This window comes from Bombus vosnesenskii, unplaced genomic scaffold (assembly GCF_011952255.1).
Source record: "Bombus vosnesenskii isolate JDL3184/JDL3185 unplaced genomic scaffold, Bvos_JDL3184-5_v1.1 scf7180000013297, whole genome shotgun sequence".
NCBI lineage: Eukaryota > Metazoa > Arthropoda > Insecta > Hymenoptera > Apidae > Bombus > Bombus vosnesenskii.
This window is the reverse complement of record NW_022882947.1, coordinates 393,663-418,750: the sequence shown is the minus strand read 5'-3', so window position 1 is coordinate 418,750 and position 25,088 is coordinate 393,663. Positions and strand designations below refer to the sequence as shown.

The 25,088-nt window shown below is 37.5% G+C and overlaps 2 protein-coding genes and 2 long non-coding RNA genes across 6 annotated transcripts; 1 reads left to right on the top strand and 3 right to left on the bottom strand.

The window, feature by feature from the left end:
- Nucleotides 1-605: 605 nt before the first annotated feature.
- LOC117233560 lies at nucleotides 606-4,254 on the bottom strand. The gene is made up of 3 exons (XR_004493348.1): nucleotides 2,937-4,254; nucleotides 1,483-2,830; nucleotides 606-685 (listed from the first exon to the last, which is right to left on the bottom strand). It is a non-coding gene; the product is annotated as an uncharacterized LOC117233560 (long non-coding RNA).
- On the top strand, nucleotides 2,435-2,940 carry LOC117233561. The gene is made up of 2 exons (XR_004493349.1): nucleotides 2,435-2,473; nucleotides 2,702-2,940. It is a non-coding gene; the product is annotated as an uncharacterized LOC117233561 (long non-coding RNA).
- A 4,606-nt stretch (nucleotides 4,255-8,860) lies between the features above and the next one.
- On the bottom strand, nucleotides 8,861-17,411 carry LOC117233536 (cell wall integrity and stress response component 3-like). Of its 2 annotated transcripts, none has more exons than XM_033493925.1 (4): nucleotides 17,118-17,411; nucleotides 15,096-15,548; nucleotides 13,632-14,056; nucleotides 8,861-10,304 (listed from the first exon to the last, which is right to left on the bottom strand). In XM_033493925.1, the coding sequence occupies exons 2-4, from the start codon at nucleotides 15,535-15,537 to the stop codon at nucleotides 10,098-10,100; spliced, it is 1,074 nt and encodes a 357-aa protein (XP_033349816.1). In that variant the 5' UTR covers nucleotides 15,538-15,548; nucleotides 17,118-17,411; the 3' UTR covers nucleotides 8,861-10,097. The 2 variants fall into 2 exon arrangements, with proteins under 2 accessions (XP_033349816.1, XP_033349817.1); XM_033493926.1 differs by having other exon boundaries at nucleotides 13,650-14,056; nucleotides 17,118-17,410.
- Nucleotides 17,412-17,776: 365 nt separating this feature from the next.
- On the bottom strand, nucleotides 17,777-23,721 carry LOC117233535 (probable methylmalonate-semialdehyde dehydrogenase [acylating], mitochondrial). Of its 2 annotated transcripts, XM_033493922.1 has the most exons (8): nucleotides 23,550-23,721; nucleotides 21,327-21,399; nucleotides 20,371-20,570; nucleotides 20,114-20,192; nucleotides 19,497-19,864; nucleotides 18,730-19,158; nucleotides 18,220-18,498; nucleotides 17,777-18,134 (listed from the first exon to the last, which is right to left on the bottom strand). In XM_033493922.1, exons 1-8 carry the CDS (start codon nucleotides 23,580-23,582, stop codon nucleotides 18,033-18,035), a joined length of 1,563 nt encoding a protein of 520 aa, XP_033349813.1. In that variant the 5' UTR covers nucleotides 23,583-23,721; the 3' UTR covers nucleotides 17,777-18,032. The 2 variants fall into 2 exon arrangements, with proteins under 2 accessions (XP_033349813.1, XP_033349814.1); XM_033493923.1 differs by lacking the exon at nucleotides 21,327-21,399 and having other exon boundaries at nucleotides 23,550-23,705.
- Between the last annotated feature and the right edge of the window lie 1,367 nt (nucleotides 23,722-25,088).

Sequence of the window (25,088 nt, the reverse complement as noted above, 5' to 3'; positions counted from 1 at the left end):
TTATAGATTGTCGTGGAAATAGAGAAGATCGCGATCGTAACCGGAGAAATAACGCCACAGGTCGACCTTCGTAAGAGAGGAATTAGTTTAAAATTCTGTTTTGGTTAACATCTCGGAGATTGGAAAGAACTATAGTGGTCGGTCGTTGCGTAGGTGATTGGTGAAACGACAAACCTGAAGCGAATATACAGAAGTAACGTGTTAAGCTTTGCGCAATATCTTGTCAGGACAGAATGGATATCTCTTGCGCAATATCTATAAATAAACTAGTCCATAGACAGACCATAATAACGAACCTTTGCATTGCACGGGACAGGAATAATAAATCTCCTTTTAGATTGGCAAATTTGCAACAATATGCTTCATTGCCGAGACCCGGCCGTTTCTTCCGTGCGTTTCACGGTTTATCGTGGATAATTTGTCGACTGGTTCTCGCGGCACGGAATATATAAATCTATCCCCTATCGACTCACCCACCTGGATTATTTGTAACCGAGTACATAAATTGAGAAATTTCTATCTTCGATCAGATTCTACTTTTTAATTGATAGTACGTAATCAATGTGAAATACATGCGAAATAGTAATATTGAAAGTACAAAATACAAAATTACTTACTTTCTTGGTTTTCAAGCATCGTTAAAGTCCTTTCCAGGTTACAGGAAGAAGAGGAACGAATGAAAAACCTTTAACAAAATATGGGTTATTACAATTTGTTCCGTGAAACAGTGATGGTTGTTTAGGAAATTTGAGATAACGAAATATCAGATTCTATAAAAACTTGGAATTTTAATAATAATAAAAAAAAAATTCTAACAAACTCTAGTCTCTATGAAACTGGAACATCGAAATTGAAAATTTAGAAGACTTATATATATATAGAAACCTTTTACGAATTAGATCCGATATTATGATTATGGTGATATTTGAAACCAATTTGAAAATGTATGTAGATATTTAGTGCAAGTAAATATTTCGTACAGACGAAACAAATATTTAAACGGTCAATTGCCCATTACATTAATAAACTTCGACACTTAGTGGGGCCATCTTTAACGCTCGTTGCGTGTTTAAGATGGCTGTTCATACCGCATATTAACTTTCTAGTAAATATATATTTGCAGTAGATATCTCGTAACTTTTATACATTGTACATTTTCAGATTGCTTCTAAATTTGTTCAACATAACCACTAATAGTCATGTCTCATTACTGAGTCATTGCAGTGCCAAAATACTTTACACGATACATATAATATACATAAAAGTTTTCTACGGTAAGTATTTTAATTTGAAATACTCTTGTCAGCCATTGTATATGGAAGTTATGCGTACGTATATTTACTCTTAACCAACTTTAGTGATCGGATTGGTTATACATACGTGTCTATATAATAACTCTTCTAAATAATGCTCGTTGTTCTAATCATAGACGAATTCGACAATATGAAAACAAAGGTAAAAGCTATTGATTGTATTCTTTACCTGATAACTTCTAGATGAAACGTTTACGCTTCTTCGTCCTGTACTTCCCACCTAAAACTGACACTTCTACGATACGATAGATCGATCGGAAGAAATTATGTATGTATATCGATTATAATTTACTATCGTAATATATATTTGCATATTTCGTCGTTCGATCGACGTTGTAATCTTTATTTAAGATCATTGCGCGCACATTTCATACAAAGATACATATCGGATGACACTCAAACGTGGGACACGAAAATGCGTTACATGTCATGACTATTTTGTACTTTATCCATAGCAAGATCATGTACTTAGACGAGTTTTAAAAGTCGTTCCACCATGGCCGTAGTTTCTTCGATGAACATGGGATACCATCTAACAGCTAATAGGTGGAACTAATCGCTTCATGTCCATATAAAAACATACATACGTGTGCACGTATAAGTACGTATAAGTATAAATTTCTTACATTCACACGTTTGAGCATTTTACGCGCGTATGCATTTCAAACTTTCCACTTTCAACTGTTCACTTTCGACTTTAATCATAGTTTCAAGTGTAGTTTGCGCGAAATTAAATATTATTCATGTGAGTGCTTCGATCTATTCAATAGAATTTGCAAATCTCTAAATGTACATACATTTCGTGTATTTGTTACTTGTGTATTCGTTACTATCGTGTATTATTTTTATATACATTTGTAATTAACCTTTCTCGGAAATGAAAAGTTGATCGAAACTTTCATTTTATTATTTGAACTTTGATCACCCTACGTATGTAAGCTTGATACATTTATGCGATATATATTGATACTGTTACAGTTAAAAGAAGAGAAATAACAATGTAATATTACAACGTATTGCTATATACTTTATCATTTGCTTTAAAACGATCTTTTACTATTCTAATGGCTGGTATATCAAGACTTTGTATACATGATTCCATTATTTGAGCGAATGCGAGGCCTTTTCTTTTACAATCTGTGCGTCATTTTCTTCATGAAGTTAGTATACAACCAATAGTCCCATATTATGCAATTTAATATAGATCGATAAACCAAGATATTCTGCCTGATTTAAAGAAGACAGTGAAGTATTTAATTTGTCTTCCGAATCGTTCCATATTTTATATTTCAACACACCGTAGAAATCTGTAAGAAGTAACTTCTCCATACTGTCTGGTTGCTTGATTACGGCTCCTTTGGCTGGTTGGCCTGTTTCTTTGTTTTCAGGAACACCCACGTGTGCTAGTATCCAGAAAATTTGCAGTTCGTTGTCTTCCATTCGTGAACTGCAGTTGCAAATTTCATGGCGGACGATGATTGCCTCTGTGGGATTTGGCCGTAGTGCTTTGGAACCATCTGCAAAGGTACGCACGTAAGAAAAAAGTAATAAATTTATTATGTCTATGAATTTTGTACATGGAGAATTTTAAATAGTTTGGTCAAGTAAACTGTATATATTCACCTAAGTGCGTTGTACGGTGTAATTATTTTCAAATATATTGGATACATATTTAGATACATCAGGGTGGCACGAACGGTATTGTACTTTATCCTTCTCAGCAGATTTTCACGATTATTCTCCTCTTTTTGTTGAGTTGGATGTTGTATAAGACAGTTTCCTCCAGTTCTATGTATTCTTGAATGTATTCTGCCATAGGAGTGGTTAGGTTGTTCAATGTTTTCCGAGTGTATTTACCATAGAGATATTCGATCCTGCCTCTTAAGTAATGGAATCTCAGCTTTTGCCAGGATTGCGTTGTTGGGTGTGATTCTATGTTTATCCGAAGGTTAGTTTGATAACCGTACTTCGGGTTCTTGTCCAAATGTTTCGCAATTGTCTGTTGCGAGAATTTTATCAAAACATAAACTCTAAGATACTATAGTCATCTAGCGGTGAAAAGATGGTACTAATGGTATCAGTGATATTAGCTTGGCAAAATACTATTTTGGGCATAGTGCCGCATCTACCAGTGAACCGGCGATACTGGTCAGTAGGTAAATTAAAAAGGAATACAAAATTAGGAATTTAAAGAAATACATATGTTTTTAAGAGTAGAAAAAGTAATAAAATAGACGAGAAATGGGTCACGGGGTAGGAAAAAATCTAAAACCTATCAAGATGACGAGTTTGGTACTTTTAATGTTACAGTAAAATAAATCAAAATTTGATAATTATTCCGCATCTTTTATTTGGTTGTATACATTTATAAGCCCTAATTCGGCGCGAGCTATATCATTTTCAAGTCGAATTAACAAGTCAATTCTCCAATAGTAAACGTATCACGATCAATGATGATCTATGTCGTGATTCCCGAGACGTACAATGTTAATAGTATATGTATATACGCAGAATTGTTTCGCCTGTTAAATCGTTTAATCGTTCGGTCACATCTTTTCACCGTTCCGTTTTCGATATTTAATATTGGTATTGATGAATGAACGCAACACCCTCTTACCGTGAGAAGTCGATACACTTTTAACGTTTGTGGTATTAATTAAGTCGATAAGTTGACTTCCTACTTGAACGTCGATAGATCAAAGGGTAGATCGCTTTGAGTTTGTAAAGTAACGCGATCGATGTCTTCCGAATCGTTAAGCGTCACGCTGCGACGACCTGTTGGCACAAAAATTCCGCTTCAAACTAAGAAATGACGTCGGCGAATTGATAAAAATTACATTTCTCAAAACGAATAGTTTGCGACTAACGAATGTTTGAATTTCTCAAACAGAAATAGAAATCGAAGCTGGCCTGCGAAGTTCGTGGAATTGGGCCGACTAAAAATCTCCATTACAAATAAATTAAATATTACAGCTTTTACTAAAAATTTGTTTGTTTACCAAAAGTTTGTTTCGATAAAATATACAGTATTTTATTTGCTGGTTATAAGAATACCGCTTCGAAAATAGAACAAGATACCGTAAAAAGTGGTCCAAAGACATTTTCTTCTAGAAAGCTCCATAATTGTTCGTCTCGTGTAAGAAATTCCTTCTGGAAAGCGCATTTCCGATCTTCTTTCCGATTGCTATCTCAGAATGTAGTGTATTCGTACAAACGATATTCGCGATACGCTTAATTGTACGACTCCACACATATACATATTATTACGGAAAGGACGTTCACGATTTCATGCGTTATACGACCTCCTTTTCGAACACATACGTGTGTTTTCTGTATATATATATACAATATCTCATTATCCACTTAACACTTATCATTTACTGTATATATATTTATTTATTTATATTTATACGTGTATATAATAGGTATGCGAATATGTATATACAATTATATGTATATATATAAATACATGTATGTGGAAGTCAAAAATGAATGAAGTTAAAAAAATATAATCTTCAAAATAGAAACTATAACCGTCTCTTTCTTCTCAGCTACAGCACTATTGTGTCACTTATAAGTCCCTTATTCTCATACTTCTTTGTTCTTTATTTCTTTGAAAACGCATCAAACATTTTTCTGTCTTTCTCTCTCTCTCTCTCTCTCTCGTTCTCTCTCTCTCTCTCGCTCTCTCTCGTTCTCTCTCTCTCTCTCTCTCTCGCTCTCTATTTTCTCATTTTCTTTGTACGGAATTGCACGTGTACTTACTATTTGCGTGTTCATTGGTTCGAGAACGAAGGAACGTCGACAACCGATTCGCCGTGATCGAGCGAGTTCGAGTTTGCCTTTTTCACAAAATCCTTAACAAATCAGTCAATTGCATTCGAAAAAATACAATAAAAGCGACACAGAGAAAATGGCGAACGTTCACTGTTCGCGTGTCATCATTTTCTACTGGTGAAATCTTACAAGATCGTTTTCTAGTATACTAGTGTACCAGTATCAAATAATCGATCATATCGCATGATTGTGTTTAATTACACATAACACAGGTTTATACAACGCACAACACATCATTCTATACATTCATCTCAACGAATAAAATGTTTTCCTTGTTAGGTAATTAGTAACTACTGTTACTGGCCTTTCCTGCACCTATTAAAGGCGACTGCACTCGTTTCTTCATAAATCTTGATGTTGTTCCTCGCGATAAAATAATGTTAACTGAGCAACAGGTTTTATAAAGTCCTCCAGAATTTAATAATCTCTTCGCAGATTTCAAAAACTTTATTTCTTCGTTAGCAACAATTGTAAGCTTCTTTTCGGATGAATTTTAGTCGAGGAAAATTATTCAACAGTTTACGTTATTCACAAGCACTCGGAAGCATTGCAAAACTTAACGATATCTAAAAGAATGTAGCGATTTCGTAGATATAACAGTACGGTATACATATACGTTACGTATTTAAAAAAGAAACGTAGACAATGTGTATCTGTTAAATAAAACCTTAACGTAGTAATTTCTGTAGATTAGTCGCTTAACATTTGTAATTATTTGAGCTTGTATCGTTAAATTATTAACAGCTAGTATCGTTTAATCGAAACGCGTTTAAATGTACAAATTAATTTCTTAAATAACGACTAACTTTTTACGCTCTGTGTATTGCTCTAAAAATACTGAACGACGTTGTTTGTAAAGATCGCAGAAAAATTGGCGTGAAAAACATTGCGTTCGATTGTCTCCTAAATTTTGTTAAGGATGTCGTTTTGCGGCCATCGCTATTTAATTACACATAGAAATACATTTCACTAATGAAAGTCTTTACACCCTTAGGGAAAATGTATAACGCTAAAAACGCAGTTTCTCCGTTAATATTAATATCGAATAACGCAATTTGCGAGACAATTCGATCAATCGTTAATCATCCACGATGACAAAGAGTAATTAGTAGCTGGTGATTTTAACTCGCTACTTCCAATATTACCTGATATATTCATTAAAATATGAATATACCTAGAAAATATGCGCTTGAAACTACGTACAGTCTTCTTACGCAATTTTTATGCACCTAGCACACGTGTTTTTCGTTTTAAATTAATACAACAGTTTTTCTCGTTACGAAGCTGTCTTTCGTAATACATGGAAGATATCTGAACGTGTTAGTGATTAAATAAGTACCAAATAAAAATACGGAAAGAAATCTTTAAACGAGTTGATCGCTATAATTTATATTATATGTGGGTGAAGAGAAATTCTCGGGTAATATTACAGGCCGTCTTTAACGAAACATTCAACTCGCATTACGAACCGGGACGAAGAGAAGTAAATCGAGAACGTTACTCATTGAATCGTACAATGAAATAAAGAAATAAAATATTGAACGTAAATGATATACATGATTTTCTAAGATTGCTTCTGTACGTTTAGAAGCTACGATCCTCTTGATGTTTTGTTCGAACGCAAATTGAAGCGAATCGAGGAATAAAATTAATTTTCAATCTCCCATAACAGTAAGTTTATAGCGATCGTAGATGAAGCGACATATTTTCGAAGCACATCGGTGCTAGGAAATTTCAAGGTGCGATTCTTAATGACATTTGAAGAAAATCGGCCAGATATTTCTAATATTTTACGGCCATATACAGGAGCGTATTGTGTACTGTATGCACAGTGTAGAAAGTTTAGCAAATACATAGTGTGACCGAATTAAGGAGACCGCCGACATTAACGTTTGACATTCGTTTCGACGCGTCTGTCGTTAATATCGATTGATTTTTAAAGGCGTAACATGTCGAAGTATATGTCGGAAATGTCAACTGGAAAATCACTTGCAAATTATCAGACTGTCTCAGTCGGAATTTCCGATAATCGCAAGACCCTACGATCTTTCTACTACATTTTCTACTTCGCTTTTATAAAACCCTTAAACAAGTTCTTACTTTCGAGATAACATATTTATATATGCTCAGGTTAATTTCATTTAAAATCCGCTACGGAGATGACCAAACGTTTAATTTCACTTTCTCTAATAAAATATACGTGTTCGGTCGATCGTGATAGATAAGCGAAACAAATAGTATAGAAAGATTGCTCGTTTCTCTAACGATTCCGTCATTCATCTGTTTTTTAGAAACTGTCTCCTTAATCGGTCATCGAGGTACGTAACTTTGTTTTTCACTTATATATATATATATATATAGATAGATTTGTTTCTTTAGTAGCTCTTTTGTAGGAAAGAGCTCGAAAATTCTCTGATAAATTTACGACTCTCGACACGTACAGGGGATATGCAAGATGCTTTGTAAAAAATCATTAGAACTTCCTGATATTGTGAGATTAGCTTCCGTGCGATTCACTAATGTAATAGAATAGCCAGGAAGTATCTACATACTGGTAATCAAATGGAGTCCTTCCGTCGTCGAAGAAAAATTCTCGTTCGAACGACGTTTCTCGGACGTTTCCACGATTTTGAAATTCTGCCGATAGAAATTTGATCATATCATTCCAAAAAAGATGCATCTAACACGTCATGGTCCGACCAAGTACATATTAATTATGTACTATGTTTGGTAATTATAAATTTGTCGTTTTAAATTAATCGACTCGTCGTACCAGATATTATAATGTATTGAAATATCGAAGAATTATCCAATGAAAGATAACGTCTCGATTTAAGAGAAAAGATGAGTAGTTTGAATTTCGTTTTTACTTCATGCATGGGAAGTTGGGGCAAGATGGAAATGCTAAAACAAAATTGCTCTAGAATACTAGATTTATTGATGTTGTATCTACAAAAAATATCATATATAATATCAATGCCTGTTTATCGAAACGTGTTAAAATAAACTTCCAAAACTTAACAAAAAAGATAGAAAAATATAATTTTGAAAGTAGCGACAATGCCCTAGTGACGGGGAAAAATAGTACGCATCTATTTGTATATATCGATTGTTGTTAGACCAAATGGTAGGCCCGTTTTATTTAAATAAAATACTAATTTTTCTTTATTATATGTGTAACGTGTGTATGGGTTGTGATCGTATATGTATGTTCCAGTTATGATCTTATATGTGTATATATATATATATGTATATATGGATTTTACTACATTTCGTAATACTGTATGGTGGTATTATATGTACTATACGTATGTACTATATGTACAATGGTAGTGTGTGGTATTTGTGTGGAAACAGAACATTGTAATCCCGTAGGGAAAGTAACAAAGATTTAGGCAGAAAGAATTACTAACTCTTGCTCTCGTTCGATCGAAAACACAATCGAGAAAGGTCCAAAATTGTCTTCAACGTCTGTTGAGAATTTTTTCGTTAGAGAGCCAACCTCTTCTCCAATGTAGTTTTAGGAATATTAAAGACCAGAATTGCTTTACGATAGCCCATTTTTTTGTACAATCGCTTCAGCGGCTCTCCGCATAGATTCTTCGATCCAACTTTGTCGCTCTGTTTTTCTCCTGTACGTCCATATTATCTAAAAATGATCGTTCATGGAAATGTCCCCATCTTGCTCCAAACTAATCGAACATCCAGACTAATCGAATGACAATGCTTTTATTTGCTTACGAATAACATTCATAAACACATAAGTAAGTACTTGAAAAAATTGCCTAACTTATAGTATTAAAGACATAATATGGTTGAGAATCGTTACTTACCTACTCATGTTGAAAAGATGGTAGAAAATAAGGTCACAATCGTTAGAAGTAAAAAAAATCATCACTAAGCGCACAAAGACGCTATAAACTATCGAATGTAACTATTTGTCTCGTACAAAATTCACCTGTTTCTTTTTTTCGAGGAATTGCTTTATATCCAGCAGGATGTTACGGCACGAATAAAATATAATATAGACACAAGCATATTAATATTAATATCGTATATGTATCGATATACATACATGTGAAATAGAAAAAAGTATCGAGTAGAATCAGTAGCGATGAAAATAACTTTCGAAAAAGTATTCTACGTCTTTATAAATTATATAATAGAAACATTTCGAAGACTATCATCGCGAGTCAATGATTGCAAGTAGTCTGCAGTGTCAGACAAAATTCGGCGAAAATTAATCGGACCACAACACGCTAGCGCAACCTAGCAATAGGATAAGACTGTGAACACGCGAAAGCCGCGTCGTTCTTTTCAGTCGTTCTTACGCGTTACGTCTCAATTGTATTTGCAGAAAGAAGAAGGTATACCGAGGAAAAATGTCCATCTAGCCAATCTTCGAAAGCTGGCTACTATCTTTCGAACCATCTTCTCCGCATAGATCGAGCATATCGGAATCAATGAAAATTCACTTTTCACGTCTAGGTATATACAAATTATAAGACAAAAACTTCGCTAGGGTATTTCAAGAAATATCGCGAATTTTAAAATCTTCCACGATATTATCGATTTTTAGCTGGAATTATTTCCTATGAGAAATAAATCCTTGGTAGGAATTACGTGACTTTACGCGTTCAGAAAATTTTACGTTTGTTAAAATATCACCGAGCTTGATTCTCCACGAACCACTATAACCAAGTAAGCAAAATAGCAACGAAGCAAACGATAAGAAGAGAACGATGATTATTCGATCAGTCAATTCCTTAAAACGGGGCTTTCAACGCTCGATTAAACGAACCCGAAAAATATTAACCGGTATTCCCAACATCTCGATGATCGTTCGTTCGGTGTTTCACGCGAAGTATCTAAATCTAAACTGACGTACACGTTGTAAAAATATGCGAATCTTACGAGCTACGTGGCTCTCCCATGGTTGAATCACGATTACTCTTTTTCCTCGATTTCCTGACTTTCGACGCCCAACAAAGTCGATTTGTCCTCCTCCTGTCCCTCCACTTCTGGTTCTTCGACGCTTTGACGCAGGCGTCTCGTGGTCTTTCGCACGTACAACAGCAGAGAGACGAGAATGCTCGCGAAGGTGAGGAACACTGCCAGGGTTATGTAAACCTTCACCGCCATCCGGTTGAAGCTCTGTGGAATAACATAACGGCATCCTTTCTTTAATCTGTATCGCTAATAATTCTAATATCGGTTTAAAAAAAATGCGACTGGTTTGTGAAACGTTTCTAATAGTAAAAATATCAATCCCTACAGTAACAAATTTTTTCATCGAAAAGTTGACGAAAGATTAAACGGCATTACTAATGACTGAGAGGGGAACGTATAAAACTTGAGCTGAACTAGAGAAAGCAGTGGGTCGCTATTCAATTTCCTTATATCTTATATCGGATCTAGGTAACATAAGCTAAGTAGGTGGTTAAAAAGTAAAGGGGATTATATTTCGAGAACACGACCGACGATCTGTAGTTCAAAATTAGCGTCGGAATATCGCAATTAGTTAACCAAGATTGCGCGATAAAGTTTAAACGACTAAATGGACACGATGTTCTCGAGAGATGGACGCATGTGTTCGCGGACGGTACTCGTTTAAATACTTCTATGACTTCGCGTTAAATTTATTCGTCAGAACGACATGAAACTCAATATCGGAAATTTTGACCCAGTTAACTAACTCGGTATGATAATGGTTTTAAGCTTCGTGTCTATTAAATCGACGACTCCTCGATACACGTTCCATGCTTGAGAAGTTGTCGAAGAAAAAAGATAGTTCCGAATATGAATGTCGTTATCCGTTTGTTCAAAATGAGAATCCGTGTCAGCGGATGAGATGCCAGATTTTACACGAAGGATTCGATAATTTTAACTAAGAACCTTCCCTCTACATAGGGACATAATCAAACTAGATTTTCTTCCCGTTGTTATTCGCCTCGAAGAGTATTCTTAACAGAAATTATTCGTCGAAAATCGATATCCAATGGGATTTCCATTGAAATCGAACATTGGTTCCGCGTGTTCCCATAAGAAGATCTTTAGCTCCGAAGAGTGACGAGAATAACGCGTTTGAAATTCTGATTCCAAGGGTCGTCCAACGCTCGAAATGTAAGATAATCTCCTATTTAAATAACGTCTACGTCCCCTTTAAGAAGATACATTTCTCGCAGAATATAATTCATTTTAATCTGCGAAATCGAATACCGTACTCCTTCGGGATTAATTTTTCACAGCTTTCTTTCGCCGCGAACGTGTAACCGCGGAAACCTGTTTTCGACACCGGAATATTGATATTTAATGTCATTAGCGCTGGTCTACATCGGAACGTACGATCCGATTGGAAAATGTCAGGGATAGATGGAAAAATTGCGATTATTGCGATGAAAAACTTTCTACTTAACGAAGATTATAGATATACATACTTTTAAGTAAATTTAATCACTTTTTCTTTTAAAACGAAGCTTTCGTCGCACTATGTTGGAAATGTAATGCATAGAAATATATTAAGTAGGTAAATAAGTACAACGGAATAGTCTTACTTCCGCAAGACGAATATCTCCGTGAAAGAAGAAAAGAATATTCATAAACATCGGAATAAGCGACAGCTGGTTACGTAAATGGAGAGAAAGAGAAACGATTACCCGTCGAGATCGTTTCAGCTGTTCAGATCCTCCATCATTGTTAAGAGTTGAGAGAGGCAAGCGTTATATAATAACCCCTCCCCCTCCCACACCTCGACGAGCTAATGAACCGTCTCATTTCGCGCACAGCTGATTTGCTTCTTTGTGTCTGCTACCTCGACCGGAAGCTGTGATAAACAGGTGCGCGTTATCACTGCGTTAACCGCGTTTGGCGCGATTTATGAAAATTACATAAGGCGATAGTCTGTTGCATCTCGAATCACGATAAACATACTAAAATATGAGAGGACTTGAACGGTGTAATGACCGATAATAAAATTCAAATTAGATTTCATGAGAAATGAAAGTTTATAAAATTCGATATTTTTATACAATTACGTTATGGGCGATTAATCGATCGAAAATGTATCGGTTTAGAGCAGGTTTTTCATGATTCAGTGTAGCTAGATACCGATTCGCTTAATATCGAATATAAAATTGTGTTACGATGCAAAACCACCGCTTTATCAATAACCAATTTGCATCTACTAATTTCAGACGAGCTACAGTTTATTTGCACCGATTTCCATCCATGGTGTTAATTATTCCTACGTCGTTGAGGGATGTTCGAACAAAACGAGGCAGCCGCTAGAAATGTGCGTTATTAGAAATTTCCACGCACAGTCGTATAACGATCGTTCCCATTCCCTGTTTTTCTTTTTTAAAAACCACGCAGCAAAAGGTTCGTTCGAATAATCTGTAGCGGCTAGAGGAACGCCGGTACTCGGTATTCGGTGAGCAAGAAATTAAGAGATAGGAGATAAGATATAACCAACCACGTTGAAAATAAGTAGAAAAACGAGAACGGCGAAAGTAGTCCGTAGGCTCGCGGCTAGAAAAAGAAAAGATAACGACAGCCTAGCTGAGGAACAGCGGAAGAAGTACATACGTATAAAAGGAACCATGCTGTTAGATTCTCCAACATGTCCTATCGATCGTCACCGGTGCCATTCGGTTTGGATGTCTTTGCTGCGGCGCGATCGATACTTATACAGAGTATAAATTAACCTTTGGGACCCGTAAAGATGCTCCTACAATTTTCCATTCGATTCGATGCCACATCTTGTGCCCTGTGTCTCTCAGAGCGATACGCACGAAATCTCGAGGAATCTTATCTGAGATTCTCTTCTACTCGATACCGAATCTTTATTACGAATTCTTCTTCCATCGTTACACGTCGAAACAAGAATGAAAATATAACGCAGAAAGAATAAATAATATGAAAATCCACGCGAGAACGTTAAAGCGAAGGCCTTTTCAAGAGACCGGTGTGAAAGTTAACGAGCCATAGAGTTCATGCGGTTTTTCGACGTAATCGCCCGCCATTCACCCAATGCTTGTAAATCCCGCAGCAGCAAAGTTCTCGACTATTTGGAGCGGAGAGAATATAATAGGTCGTACGGTCTACAAGAGATAAGAAACCGCAAATACGTGTTGGTAGAAATTCGCGTTATTCGGCGACATTGAACGATAATTTACCAACAATTTTATAATATCTGTGTTGGTAACAAAAGACACGTTGATACATTTTACGCGTATACGATATTATTAAGAATTTCAAAATTCATATTCAGTTTCATATCCTTTCGTCAGTAATTTTCTAATACTATTTCTTCGTAATGCTAATTCTATAATCCTGTCGAAAACAAGCGACGGCTTGCGATACTTGCGACCGTATTTGATAACTGTATCGGAAACTAGTAGCGAGCGTGCAAAGTATGCAGCTCGACCCACTTGTACTCGAGATAATCAGTACTTTTCCACGTGTCATTGCTCGTTAACTTACTTGCCGAGACAACTGTACCTTCCATTGAAAGTCGGAGGAAGGATCGGTGAAGAACCACTTTTGCGTCCAGGGGTTTATCGTTCCCTCTGGCGTCTTGAAGATCAACCCTTCCAGGCTTAGGCCGTGTGCCAGGACGCTCGTAGTGATGTTTCCTTTTTTGTACGACGCTATCCCAGCCTTCATGTACATTTGTGGTATCGTTTCGTTCTCTCTGAGCTTCAAGGTCACCCTTGGCATCTTTGCCTTCCTCGTTGGCGCGCTCGACGTCATCTTGGTCGCTTCACTCGGGGTGCTGGTTAACGTTTTTAAACCGGTCGACCACGTTGTCGGTAGTATATACGTAGTGGTGGACGTGGACGTCTGTTTGACGCTCGTCGTCGATTCCGTGGATGTTCTCGAACGTTGCGTGCTACTCGTTGTGGAATCTGCGAACAAAAAGCGGACGAAAAAGAATGGTTTTGGTAAAAATTAAACAATTTTAAATATTTAAACGACAACGATTGGTACTTACGGGGAAATTCTAAATTCTATGGAAACATAACGACACACGAACGGACTTTGAAAATGCCAAAAAGAAGGAAACCAGATGGTACAATTTTTGGATCTTTCGTTGAACGAGTTTAGTAAGTAGCGTATTTGATGGTGAAAAATAAAAAATTTATCGCCATGGCAATGGAATATTGGGTGGCAATTGAATAACGTTTTATCGGATAGTATTTTTCCAATACCCATTTACAATTAGGGTTAGACAGAGTAAATGATAATCAATCAACTATACAGGAAACACGAGGATCGTATTCATCGATAATAACAATGAACGATTAGTTTACTAATAAACATTCATTTCCCCATAAAGCAGCTTATTATCGAACATCTCGTTATTTAGCAGTAGCAGAAAGATGATTTATGGAAGGGAAAGCCGAGTATATATTATAATACAACGACCGAAGAAAATCGATAACAGTGGACGCGATAAAAACGATAAATGTCACGCGGTAGAAACAGTTAAATCTAAATTCGTTGCTTCGTTAAATCAAATCGCAGCTACTGTTAATTTCTTTCTTGCCACGGCTCGAGGCTCCCTAGTAAAACATTCGGGCAACTTTCAGAAGGCCGATTGAAAGATAACGTAAGTTACTGGCGCTTGGAATATGTTGTCAAATTAGCCAGCCTTGCCAATCCAAATTGATCCGAAATTGAAACTTTGTAACTGGATAGCTTAATAGATTTTACCAACATGTAAATAAAACACAAGAACTTGCTTGGAGCATAATTGTCGTATATCTATCTTGTACATCTATCGAGTAATATCGCGGAAATGGTATTTCATTCATTTTAAAATTAAAAACACTGTTATCGTCTTGATCGTTATTCGATTAGAAATCAACGCAAATACGTGTGTTATCGCGTTAATTTTCGACATACTGACTTTTATCGCGTAACTTTCGTCGAGGAACTTGATACCTGTGGTAGTGAACTCCTGCGACTCTTGTTCATCTACGTTCGACGCCTCTAACAACGTAGTCATCTCGTCCTCGATATCCTGCTTCCTGTAAGCTTCCGTAGATGAAACCGTGGTCGTTACTGGAAGCCTGTTTTTGCTTTTGTTCGCCATGTCTTTCTCCTGACTCCTCGACGAGTTTCTAGCCCTCGACGAGTTGTGCCCAACTCGGCCTATAGCCAGCACCGTACTGGCGAACAGCCGCTCGTCGCTCTGGTTCATGAAAACAGTTACCGCCACGTAGGACACGACGAACAGAATCATCAACGTGCATATGGAGTACTTGAGGACCCTCCAGCCCGCCTTGCCTGATGTCTGAGGGAACCCGGATGACGAAAACTGGTCCGTTTGCGGTAGAATCGTGTACTGCAGGCTGGCATCGCCTTTTCGTACGGTTTTGTACATAATTGATAAACCTGTTGGAAGAATCGACCCGTGAATCTCCGTACTGCTTGACAAAATTTATGTAGGAAATTTTACAGTGTCTGATTTTACGATCTCTAAATTGAATATTTTGAATTAGGACGAGCGGCTTATTTTCACACCTGTACGGACTCGAAGAGGCAACGTCCCGCTTTCGACATTGTTCTATTATATATTAATGAAACGAAGGTAGGTTTGCCTGTCTAAAGACAAAGTGACCGTGATACGCGACCTGTTGGAAGCAGTTCACATCGTAGAATTCACCGTCCGTTGAAACCCGGTTCGATCGGAACTCTGTTTTCTTAAACAAGGACGTAGCGAGGCAACAGACACTCGATCTGGATAGAAGAAATAGTTTGCATTCAGGTGACGATGTAAAAATAAAATTTGACGGCCGTAAAAGATAAATGTGTTCTACAAAGCGGAGTTGAAACCGCGACGATTTTCCATGCGTCAACTGCATTCGGTAGAAATCATCTTTCAAACAGAGAAACGCAGACGTTTCTTTCCATCCTTCGTTAAAACTTCGTTTTTATTCCCTTGGAAATTACATAAATACCCATTGATCGATTCTTCGAAAAATTGTTGATAGAAACAAAAAGATCAGAGGTAAAAACATCTCCAATTTCTAAAAGCTTTAAAGGCGAGTTTTTCTACTAATTATTTCAAGTATTATTTGGAAAGGCCTGGAAACTGCGTACTAATCTGAAGCTAAATGAAACGCGTTTAAAAAATAGGTAAGAAAATTTTGTAGCGGTGTAAGCATCCTTCGGCGAATTTTAAATTCCACGACAAGGTAAAAAAGTATGATAACACTAAGGATAAAGGGTAAGGGTTGAAGCACCAAACAAACAACGAAACCTATTCTTTAAGACGGATAATATCGAACGATGGATATAAAGTGAGATGCAAAATAACGTTATTGTAAATGATTTAAATATTTGTAAAAATACATTAAGATATTAAAATGCAAAATTTCAATTCTCCGTTGTAATGGTTATACTTCAATAGCAACAACGACCCATATTTTTCCAAAATTCCCAAGGGATTATCGAGCGTGGCTAGAGAAAAGAAAGGACAACAGACGTCGATGTCTTCCGCCGGGAGGAATCGATTCGCGATTTTCCACGGCAAATATTAAATCCTCAGGCAGCCTCGCATCGGTCGCTCACGTACGAAGGTTAATACCGCCGAATTCTCTTAATGCGATCGAAAGGGACAAAGAAAAAGAACAAACGGACAGAAAAGGGACGAGAAAGGGACAAATAAAAAGATCTTCGGTCGAGAATCGAAATCAAATTTTTCCAAAATGAATAAACTATTCTTTGGTACCGGAACGGGGCAACGACTTTCGCGAAAAGTTAACGAGTAGCGGAACAAAGGCGACGACGTCGATGAAAACAAACGAACCGACGACAATCTTAACGAGGCGCTATTCCTTTGCAAACAAATGGCAAGATTCGAGGAATGTCGTCCATTGGATGAGCAAAAAGATCGCGCAGCGTGTAAATATCGTTGAATAGAGAGCGGAGAAGAACGAACGAAGACGTGCAAATACTCACGATATGTGAACAATCGAAGGGGTTGGTTTTCTCCGTTTCGACTTCCGGCAGCCTGCTCCGTCGGAACGAACGCGACGATCCGGGACGGGCAGAACCTCGCCTGTGAGAGAAATTTTGTTGGAAAATGCGCAGATGCGCCTGGCCAGGGGGTGCTGACGCGGCTGCGCAGTGCGCACACGTCACAGCCAACATCCGGAAGACCGTCACTGTTTCAATGTTTTCGGCCGTCGCGTCGACGATCGACGAGGATGCGAGCAACTAGCTTCGGTTCAAGGACGTTGGAGGACGCATCGACCTTGAACTTCTCTCGTTACATACATCCAGCGATGAATCGTTTGTCTTCGATCTTGGATTTTGGATAGAGACCTTTCTTATCTTTATTTACCGGTTGGTGGTGGTGGTGGTGGTGGCGGTGGTGTTGTTCGTAGGAGCGCGGGGGATAATCCGACGTATCGGTGTCGGAGGAATTGCTTTCCCGCTGGGATTAATTTGAAACAGTAGGGTCGAATTAAATAACAAGAAAGGTATAGTTATATTTGCGGATACATAGTTACATTTTTCAGAACTATCGGAGAACGGAAGATTACTAAAAAAATAGTACAAAAATTTACGTTATTTTATAAACGTATATGTTCTTCTAAAGAATATAGAATACAAAATTTCACCGGTGGTATTTTATTATTTTGTTACAAAATATAAACAAACATAGTAAACACAATAGGAAGCGTATCTCTTTCGATTTATCCGACAGTAAGTTATTTCGGACTAATGGAAGACATTGTTCGTTACAGTAGTATTGGAAAGTCATCTTTTTTTAAAACAGAAATTTCGTCTGTTTATAAAATTTCGTATGGAGTATACAGAAAGATTTCCAACTGTAACGCTTTGTATCACTGTAATCGAGGAACATTTAGTTTACTGCATGGTTGGCATAGCCGTCGAGGATGCGATATCACCAGCGTCTCCGGATCTCCACAGCTGCGTTATCGTTTTTACTTGCGTGTGGAAATTTATACCCTAGAAAAATATGACACGTGCATTCGACGAATATTTTCACAGTTCATAGAAAAAGTACGATAGTAGTTTGTGTGACGTTACTTACGTGCTTTCCGTAAAAATGATTGTCGCCTAAGAAAGATCCCTTGTTTCCGGTGAAACTAAACATGGGCAGCGGCACTGGAATAGGAACGTTTACGCCAACCTGACCAGCCTCTATTCTATTTACAAATGCTCTAGCCGTTGCACCGTTTGACGTAAACACAGCAGTTCCATTTCCATAAGGACATTTGTTAATAATGTCGATAGCTTCGTCCAAAGTATCAGCGAAAATACACGAAAGAACGGGCCCAAAGATTTCCTCCGTGTAACATTGCATCGAGGTCTGAAACGTATTATGCGATCTAACATAAATCAAAGCACTTAAAGCGCTGCGATCAATGATGCACAGAAATTACGAAGAAGCTAAAGATAGCTCTTTAAGAAAAGTTTGCTTCTCTCTTTCTACATCGATCGATGGTAACCTTACGGTAACACGAATTTCCTGCATCATCATCGAAGGCATCGATCGTCATTCGCGTTTTCATAACACGATTGTATATCATAGGTGTACCACCTTCACGTTTGTCAATACGGTTGGTCCAACGAAATTTCCCTTTTCGAAACCACTGACAACGAGACCTCTGCCGTCGAGAGCCAACGTGGCACCATCTTTCACCCCTGTCTCGATCAGATCGCATATCCTCTTCTTAGATCGCGGAGATATAACGGGCCCGAGATCGGTTCCAGGTACGTGTCCCGCATTCACCTTTAATTTCTTTGCGGCTTCCACCAATTCTGTCACCCAATCCTTCGATTTACCCACGAATATTGCCACAGAAAGCGCCATGCATCGTTGGCCGGCAGCCCCGAAAGCAGCACCCACGATTTGAGAAAGGGTTTTATTCTTATTCGCATCTGGCAGCACCACGCAATGATTCTTCGCACCCATGTTGCACTGCACGCGTTTTCCATGCGCGCTGCTCTGTCTGTAAATGTATTTTCCCTGTAAAATCAGACATACTTATCGTACACGCATATTTTAGCTGCGAACGGTTTCTTAGAAATTAGACACGTCGATTTGTCGAGATCGTTCGTTCGGTATCGTTTCGTGTATTTACGACTTCTTCCATTATTTTCCTCTTAACGAAAGAAAATAACGATATAAATGGGAGAGGAAGAGGAATAGATTAATCTCGATTCACTTGCAAAATGCATGCAATATGGTTGTCAGTTATTACGATTTGATATTATCGATGGCGTATAGAATCAACAATTTTACATAGAGGAAACGTTATCCCGGTGCAACGAACGCTCACAAAGCAACGATCGATAGCAACGTACCGCTTGATCGGAACCAACGAAAGAAACTGCTTTGATATCGGGATGCTCGCAGATGAAATCGACAGCGGCGTGTTGACCGTGGATAACGTTCAACAATCCTGGTGGAGCACCGGCTCTGGTGAATAGATCAGCCAGGATCATCGAAGCTCCTGGTACACGCTCGGACGGTTTGAGAATCGTGGCGTTTCCACAGGCGACCGAGACCGGAAACGACCAAAGAGGTATCATCGCGGGGAAATTGAACGGACAGATGGAGGCAGTTACGCCAAGGGGAACTTTGTAGGAAATGATATCCATATCTGTGGCGATGTTTGGCGTGCTCTCGCCCATTTGCAGGCAAGGAATTGCGGTACACGCGTCGACGACCTCTGTAACATAAATCAACACCAGGCGTATGATCTGTCGCTTGTACGATGATGCGATTACGTTTATGGGGCGGGCAGGACACGCGGAATGTAATTACGATAGATTGCTTCGTCCGCGTATGCGTGTATGCGTATTGATCGAAAATTTCAGAACGAATTTACGTTGTTCGCGTATACGCGTGTAGGCAGTTCGATAAAAGATCGAAATATTTATCAGGACTATGATATAATACATTTTTCAAGAAAACTCACGAAGTCCTCGAAGAACGTCGCCTTCAGCATCAGCCATTGTTTTCCCATTTTCCTTTACCATGTTCTCTGCGATTTCTTTCTAGGGAAGATATCAATATTTCTATTATAAATACTATTCTTCGTATAAACATTTCTCGTATAAATATGAAAAAATATCAGCGGAACGCGTTAAATTCTGATTTGTAATAAATTATAGGATCTTGGCCAACCCATTTGTTCGCGCCTACGAAATAAAGTTGAAATACGAATAAACTTACCGAATGTTCGCGTATGAGAGTTTGATATTTAAGCATCAGCGTTTGTCTAGTTAATACACTGGTATTTTTCCATTTCTCATACGCTCCCTTCGCACTTTTCACGGCTGTCTCCATTTCCTCTTTCGTGCACTTTGGCGTGCGACATAACAGCTCGTTCGTCGCTGGATCATGAACGTCGGTGAACTCTGTGGCCTTCGATTCTGAAACAGATCGAAACCTCCTTACGACTCGATCAAGCAAAATAATATCGATTTGTCGACGTTTAATTTTAGATTTTTTCAAGTGTAGCGCGTTGAGAAAGTTTACGAAAATATGCACCGCTTCTGGAACAGACGTGACGCGTTTTTTCGAACTTTTCCCATGCCACTTTTACTCGAAGCATAATTATTCCATTTAACTTTGATGCCTTCTTTATAATCGGTGCTATTTATGTCATTCGTAAACGTTCCTCGTTAAAGCAATTCTTAGAATCGAATTCGCCTCGGAATATAGCGCCTTTTCTGTACAGTTTCAACGAGTGCTCCAGCAGTATTCATGGACCACGAGCTTCGATTAAATGCCTTTAGAAGCACGCTTTAAATATTCATAACGAGCTGTATCGTACGAAAAAATAGGTTCAAGAGCGCTTCGAAGATCAAGTATCTGTTTCATCAAGATTGCACGTCTCGATCTCGATAATGCCAGTCTTAGCTGTCTTACTTTCTGGCAATTGAATCATGAATGAACCAATTCAACCAAGTAAACACGCGTTTCAGTGCTTCAACGGATGCATTAAATACGGCTAAGTAACGTTATTTCCTATTGAACTTGTAATCTCAAAATGTCTATTCAATCGGGATTTAATGCTCTTGCGTTTTTTTTCCTATAACTCTGAAAAATTTGCAACGACAAGCGACACTGAGATACAACATTCGTGAAAATCGGTACGTAAATTTTTAATACCATAAAATAATTACCTACGAATTGGCCATCAATGTACATCTTAACCGTTGGTACGCTACTGCTGTAAGTCCTTGCGACAAATTGCGCCTAAAAGATCATTCGGTTAATGTTAAACAATCCTTGTTTCGATATTACGTTATTCGGTCAAATTCTACGACAATAAGTCCACGTATGTTTCTAAAGACGTTTCGCTACAGAAATTAAGTATTATAATAAGGTATTGGAATTGTCGAAAACGATTTTCAATTGTAAAGTATTTAAATTCGTGACCTTTGCTTCTCATTCATTTACAATTATAATTGCTTAAGATTATAATGCAGCAGTTAAATAAGGCAAAGGAAATGATAAATATTGAACTAAAATATTTAGAATCGAAATACGATGACTTAACGTTCAATGTTACCGCGGGAAAAAATGATGAAATAACAAAATAATTTCACCCGTTTTTTTTTTTTTTTTTTTTTAAATTTTTAGATTGCAAGTTTTGCCACTCTTCGTCACGTAGAGATAGGAAGGAATGATAGAAAAAAAGCAATGGAGAATACATTCCTGTAATTTCATATCAGTTTACAATTGACGATCTTTCGATGAAAAAACGAGAAAAGTTATAAAACGCTCTAATACTTTTTGCGTAGCCTGTACTTGTATTTCGTATCAACCCTATTCGAATCAGCGAATCGTAAACGAGCGAATCAACGTTAGTTCACTGTAAAGTAATCTCGAGTCCCTGATCGATAGTCCAATTCTATCTGTCAGATAACGTGCAAACGTATCACTTCCACGGAGACCCGTATGTTTCTTGCTCGAAAAAGCTTAAATACAGCATCGGAATAAATTCATCCAATTGGCCTGCTTCTCCGAGCGAGCATGACCTCGATAAGAAACGAAATCCATCGGGAGCGATTGTTTGCTCCACACGCGATAAGAATCGCTTTGACACGGTACTCTTCTCACAGGCAAATCGGTTCGTTCCCAGTTACGTAAAGTATGCAAACTCTATTACACTAGATCGATAGTTGTATTGCTCTCGACCAGCGTTATTAGCACCGATGATACTAGCTTCGTAATCCAAGTCAATTGCAGCGAAGACGCGTAGTCCCTTTTCAACGACACCAACTTTGTGTAAGAGTATTACAGAACGATACGAGTATTCCGACAAAATTTTTAATCGAGGTAATTTTTGATCGAAGAGATGACTTTAAATCGAGGTAGTTACATTTGTAACTACTTGCGTATTTACTTGCGTAGACCATCCTGTACATATTTGATATTACAAGTAAAGTATGTGCGTACATTCTATACCCAATCAAGTGTTAACTAACGTATAAATCAAAAATTTGTATTTCACGTAGCATTTTGTGTAAGGGAACATTGGTATTATTTAATGATGAGGCAACGCATATACCGATAACATCTACGAATAACAGTACATAGTAGGGATAATAACGTAACATGATCACTGTTTACAGAAATAATACAAGACGATGTAAAGTATGTGTGATTCACGATAGGAATGGATATATCGCGATGAATTATGGTACTTTTACTATACAAATGACGTATGTACAGTTGAATATTTACAGCGATAATATGTTTGTCGATAACGCGCGGCATTATCACGAGAAGAATATTCCACGATAGTTTGAAATTCTTCATCTAACCGAATATTCCGGGGTATTTCGTCAATGTTTGAGTTATACTAATGGAAACTTGTTAAATATATACGCATACTTAACGTCTTAATATTTATCATTTAATCGTTTTATAATACATAAGAAGAATTGAACGTAATACAGATAGACATAAACTTAGTTAAATAAGTTTACAATTTTCCACGTCGTTACATTCTGAGATTAAAATTTTATTTTCTCCTGAAACAATTTAACCGGATATAACTGTATATTCGCTTTAAAATTCAATTGAAATCCTATAAAAAATTGCTCAAACCATTCAACCATTTCAAATACTTTGTTTCTAACCTTACATCTGAAGAAATTTCCATACAATCATACAGATATGTACAATCGTATAGTATAAGATCGTATAAATATATCGATGCAAATGATAACGTAAACCAAATGAAATTTAAACGCAGAATGTGTTTATCGAATCGAAAATTGTAGCAAGCATTTATTCGTTTTTATAACATGAAATATATCCAACTAAAATTCTCTAATAAGATATGTCAGTAATAAGGTGTAAAAGTCGAGCGAAAATATTATAAATGCTAAACGTACCTCGCATTTAACGATTCTCGCGAGGAACGCCATAGCGGTAGAGCAGGTCCGTTGTTGTCTGTACTAGAACTGCCTGATTCACTGAAAAAATGGCCTTGCCTACGGTTGCCTACCAGCGACCGTACGTTTTCATCGAGGTTAATCGCGTCTGTTTACTACGTTCTTCAGGCTCGATGTTTTTAGCATCGTCCTCGTCCGAACTGGTTCGGCGATCTCCGAAGAATTTACGAAGATAGCCGAACGAATAGCGTAAGCGTTGCTATTGATTCGAAGTTTATCACACCGGATAATTGATAAAATAACGAGCGCTGCAACCAATGTTTTGATACTTTAGAACAACGTTTAGAACAACGTTTAGAACAACGTTGCGAGAACGTTATGTTTATGCTTAATAAACGCATAGAACATCGTAAAGATTTTACCAGCGAGCCAATGTCATGATGGCGCGAAATTTAAAAAATCCGTAACCTGCTGCCCCTTTTAAATTTCCTACAGAAGCGAACGTGATATGATAACGGATAGGTCGATAAGGAGGGAAATTTGAATTGGAATTATCAGCGGTTGGAAATGCCGAAACACGTGTTGTTTGAACATTTTAGATGCCACTACTCGATAGTAATATCGCTCGCAAAATATTTATCGTATCTTTTGAAGCCTTTTATTCGAGATGTTTACGAATGTCGAATATTATAGCCCTTTTATTATCACGTTATTATCGTTTACAAGAAATTAAGACATTGTAAGACGTTGAAACAACTGGTGGAAAAATGAACATCTTGTTAGAAATATCGAACACGATGAGACAGTCGCTCTTAATTGATTAATTTATAATCGATTGCCGTCAGAATAATGGTATCTGATGTGGAAAAAATGGTAGGAGGAACAGGAGAAAGCAAGAATGTTGGTAATCGTTAGGTGGCCCAAGGCATGCGTAACAACTAACCGACCGATTACACGGAAGTCGATTGGCAAACAATCGTTAGAGCCGATAGACAGGTTCTGGTTGCTTATTGAAGTCTCGTGCGTCGGTTCGTTTTATATGTATGTGCGTACTTTATCCGCCTCCGAAAGCAGTCTATCGATATAGTATCGTGATTATGTATGGCGAAGAAAGTGAAACGCGATGGAAATTCAGTCTAATAAGGTGAACAAAACGTGCGCCACATTACTTATTAGCGATAACTATCGACATGGCGCTAGAAAATAATATTACAGGTGAGATTAAAATATGAGAGAAAATTGCTCCTGATGTGTGTACAGAAATACAACGAGCATTAGAACACAGTTTCTCAAGATGCTAATAAATTTCAACGAATATTGCTAAAGTTGAAGTAAGAGCTTTTGTTGGCTAATGTTGGTAAATTAATTATAACTGTAATTAGCAAGCGGGCGACCTGTTGTTTCTAACAGGTTAAAGTTGATCACTATTTAATCTTTCATTAAGGAATCTCATTAAATCCATTCGCGTAATCTGTCAAACTTCCCATCGATCGAAAAACTCGTCGCGGTTAAACTTGATTTTAGATTCAATTTCATAAT

Excerpts from the sequence above, each read along its gene's own strand:
- LOC117233536 (XM_033493925.1), bottom strand. The coding sequence starts at position 15,537 with ATGTACAAAACCGTACGAAAAGGCGATGCCAGCCTGCAGTACACGATT. Across the intron at positions 14,057-15,095 it reads GCAGGAGTTCACTACCACAG|ATTCCACAACGAGTAGCACG; the intron begins GTATCAAGTTCC and ends TTTTGTTCGCAG. Across the intron at positions 10,305-13,631 it reads AGGTACAGTTGTCTCGGCAA|AGCTTCAACCGGATGGCGGT; the intron begins GTAAGTTAACGA and ends GTTATTCCACAG.
- LOC117233535 (XM_033493922.1), bottom strand. The coding sequence starts at position 23,582 with ATGGCGTTCCTCGCGAGAATCGTTAAATGCGAG. Across the intron at positions 20,193-20,370 it reads CTCTCATACGCGAACATTCG|AAAGAAATCGCAGAGAACAT; the intron begins GTAAGTTTATTC and ends TATCTTCCCTAG. Across the intron at positions 18,135-18,219 it reads ATCATTTTTACGGAAAGCAC|GGTATAAATTTCCACACGCA; the intron begins GTAAGTAACGTC and ends ATATTTTTCTAG.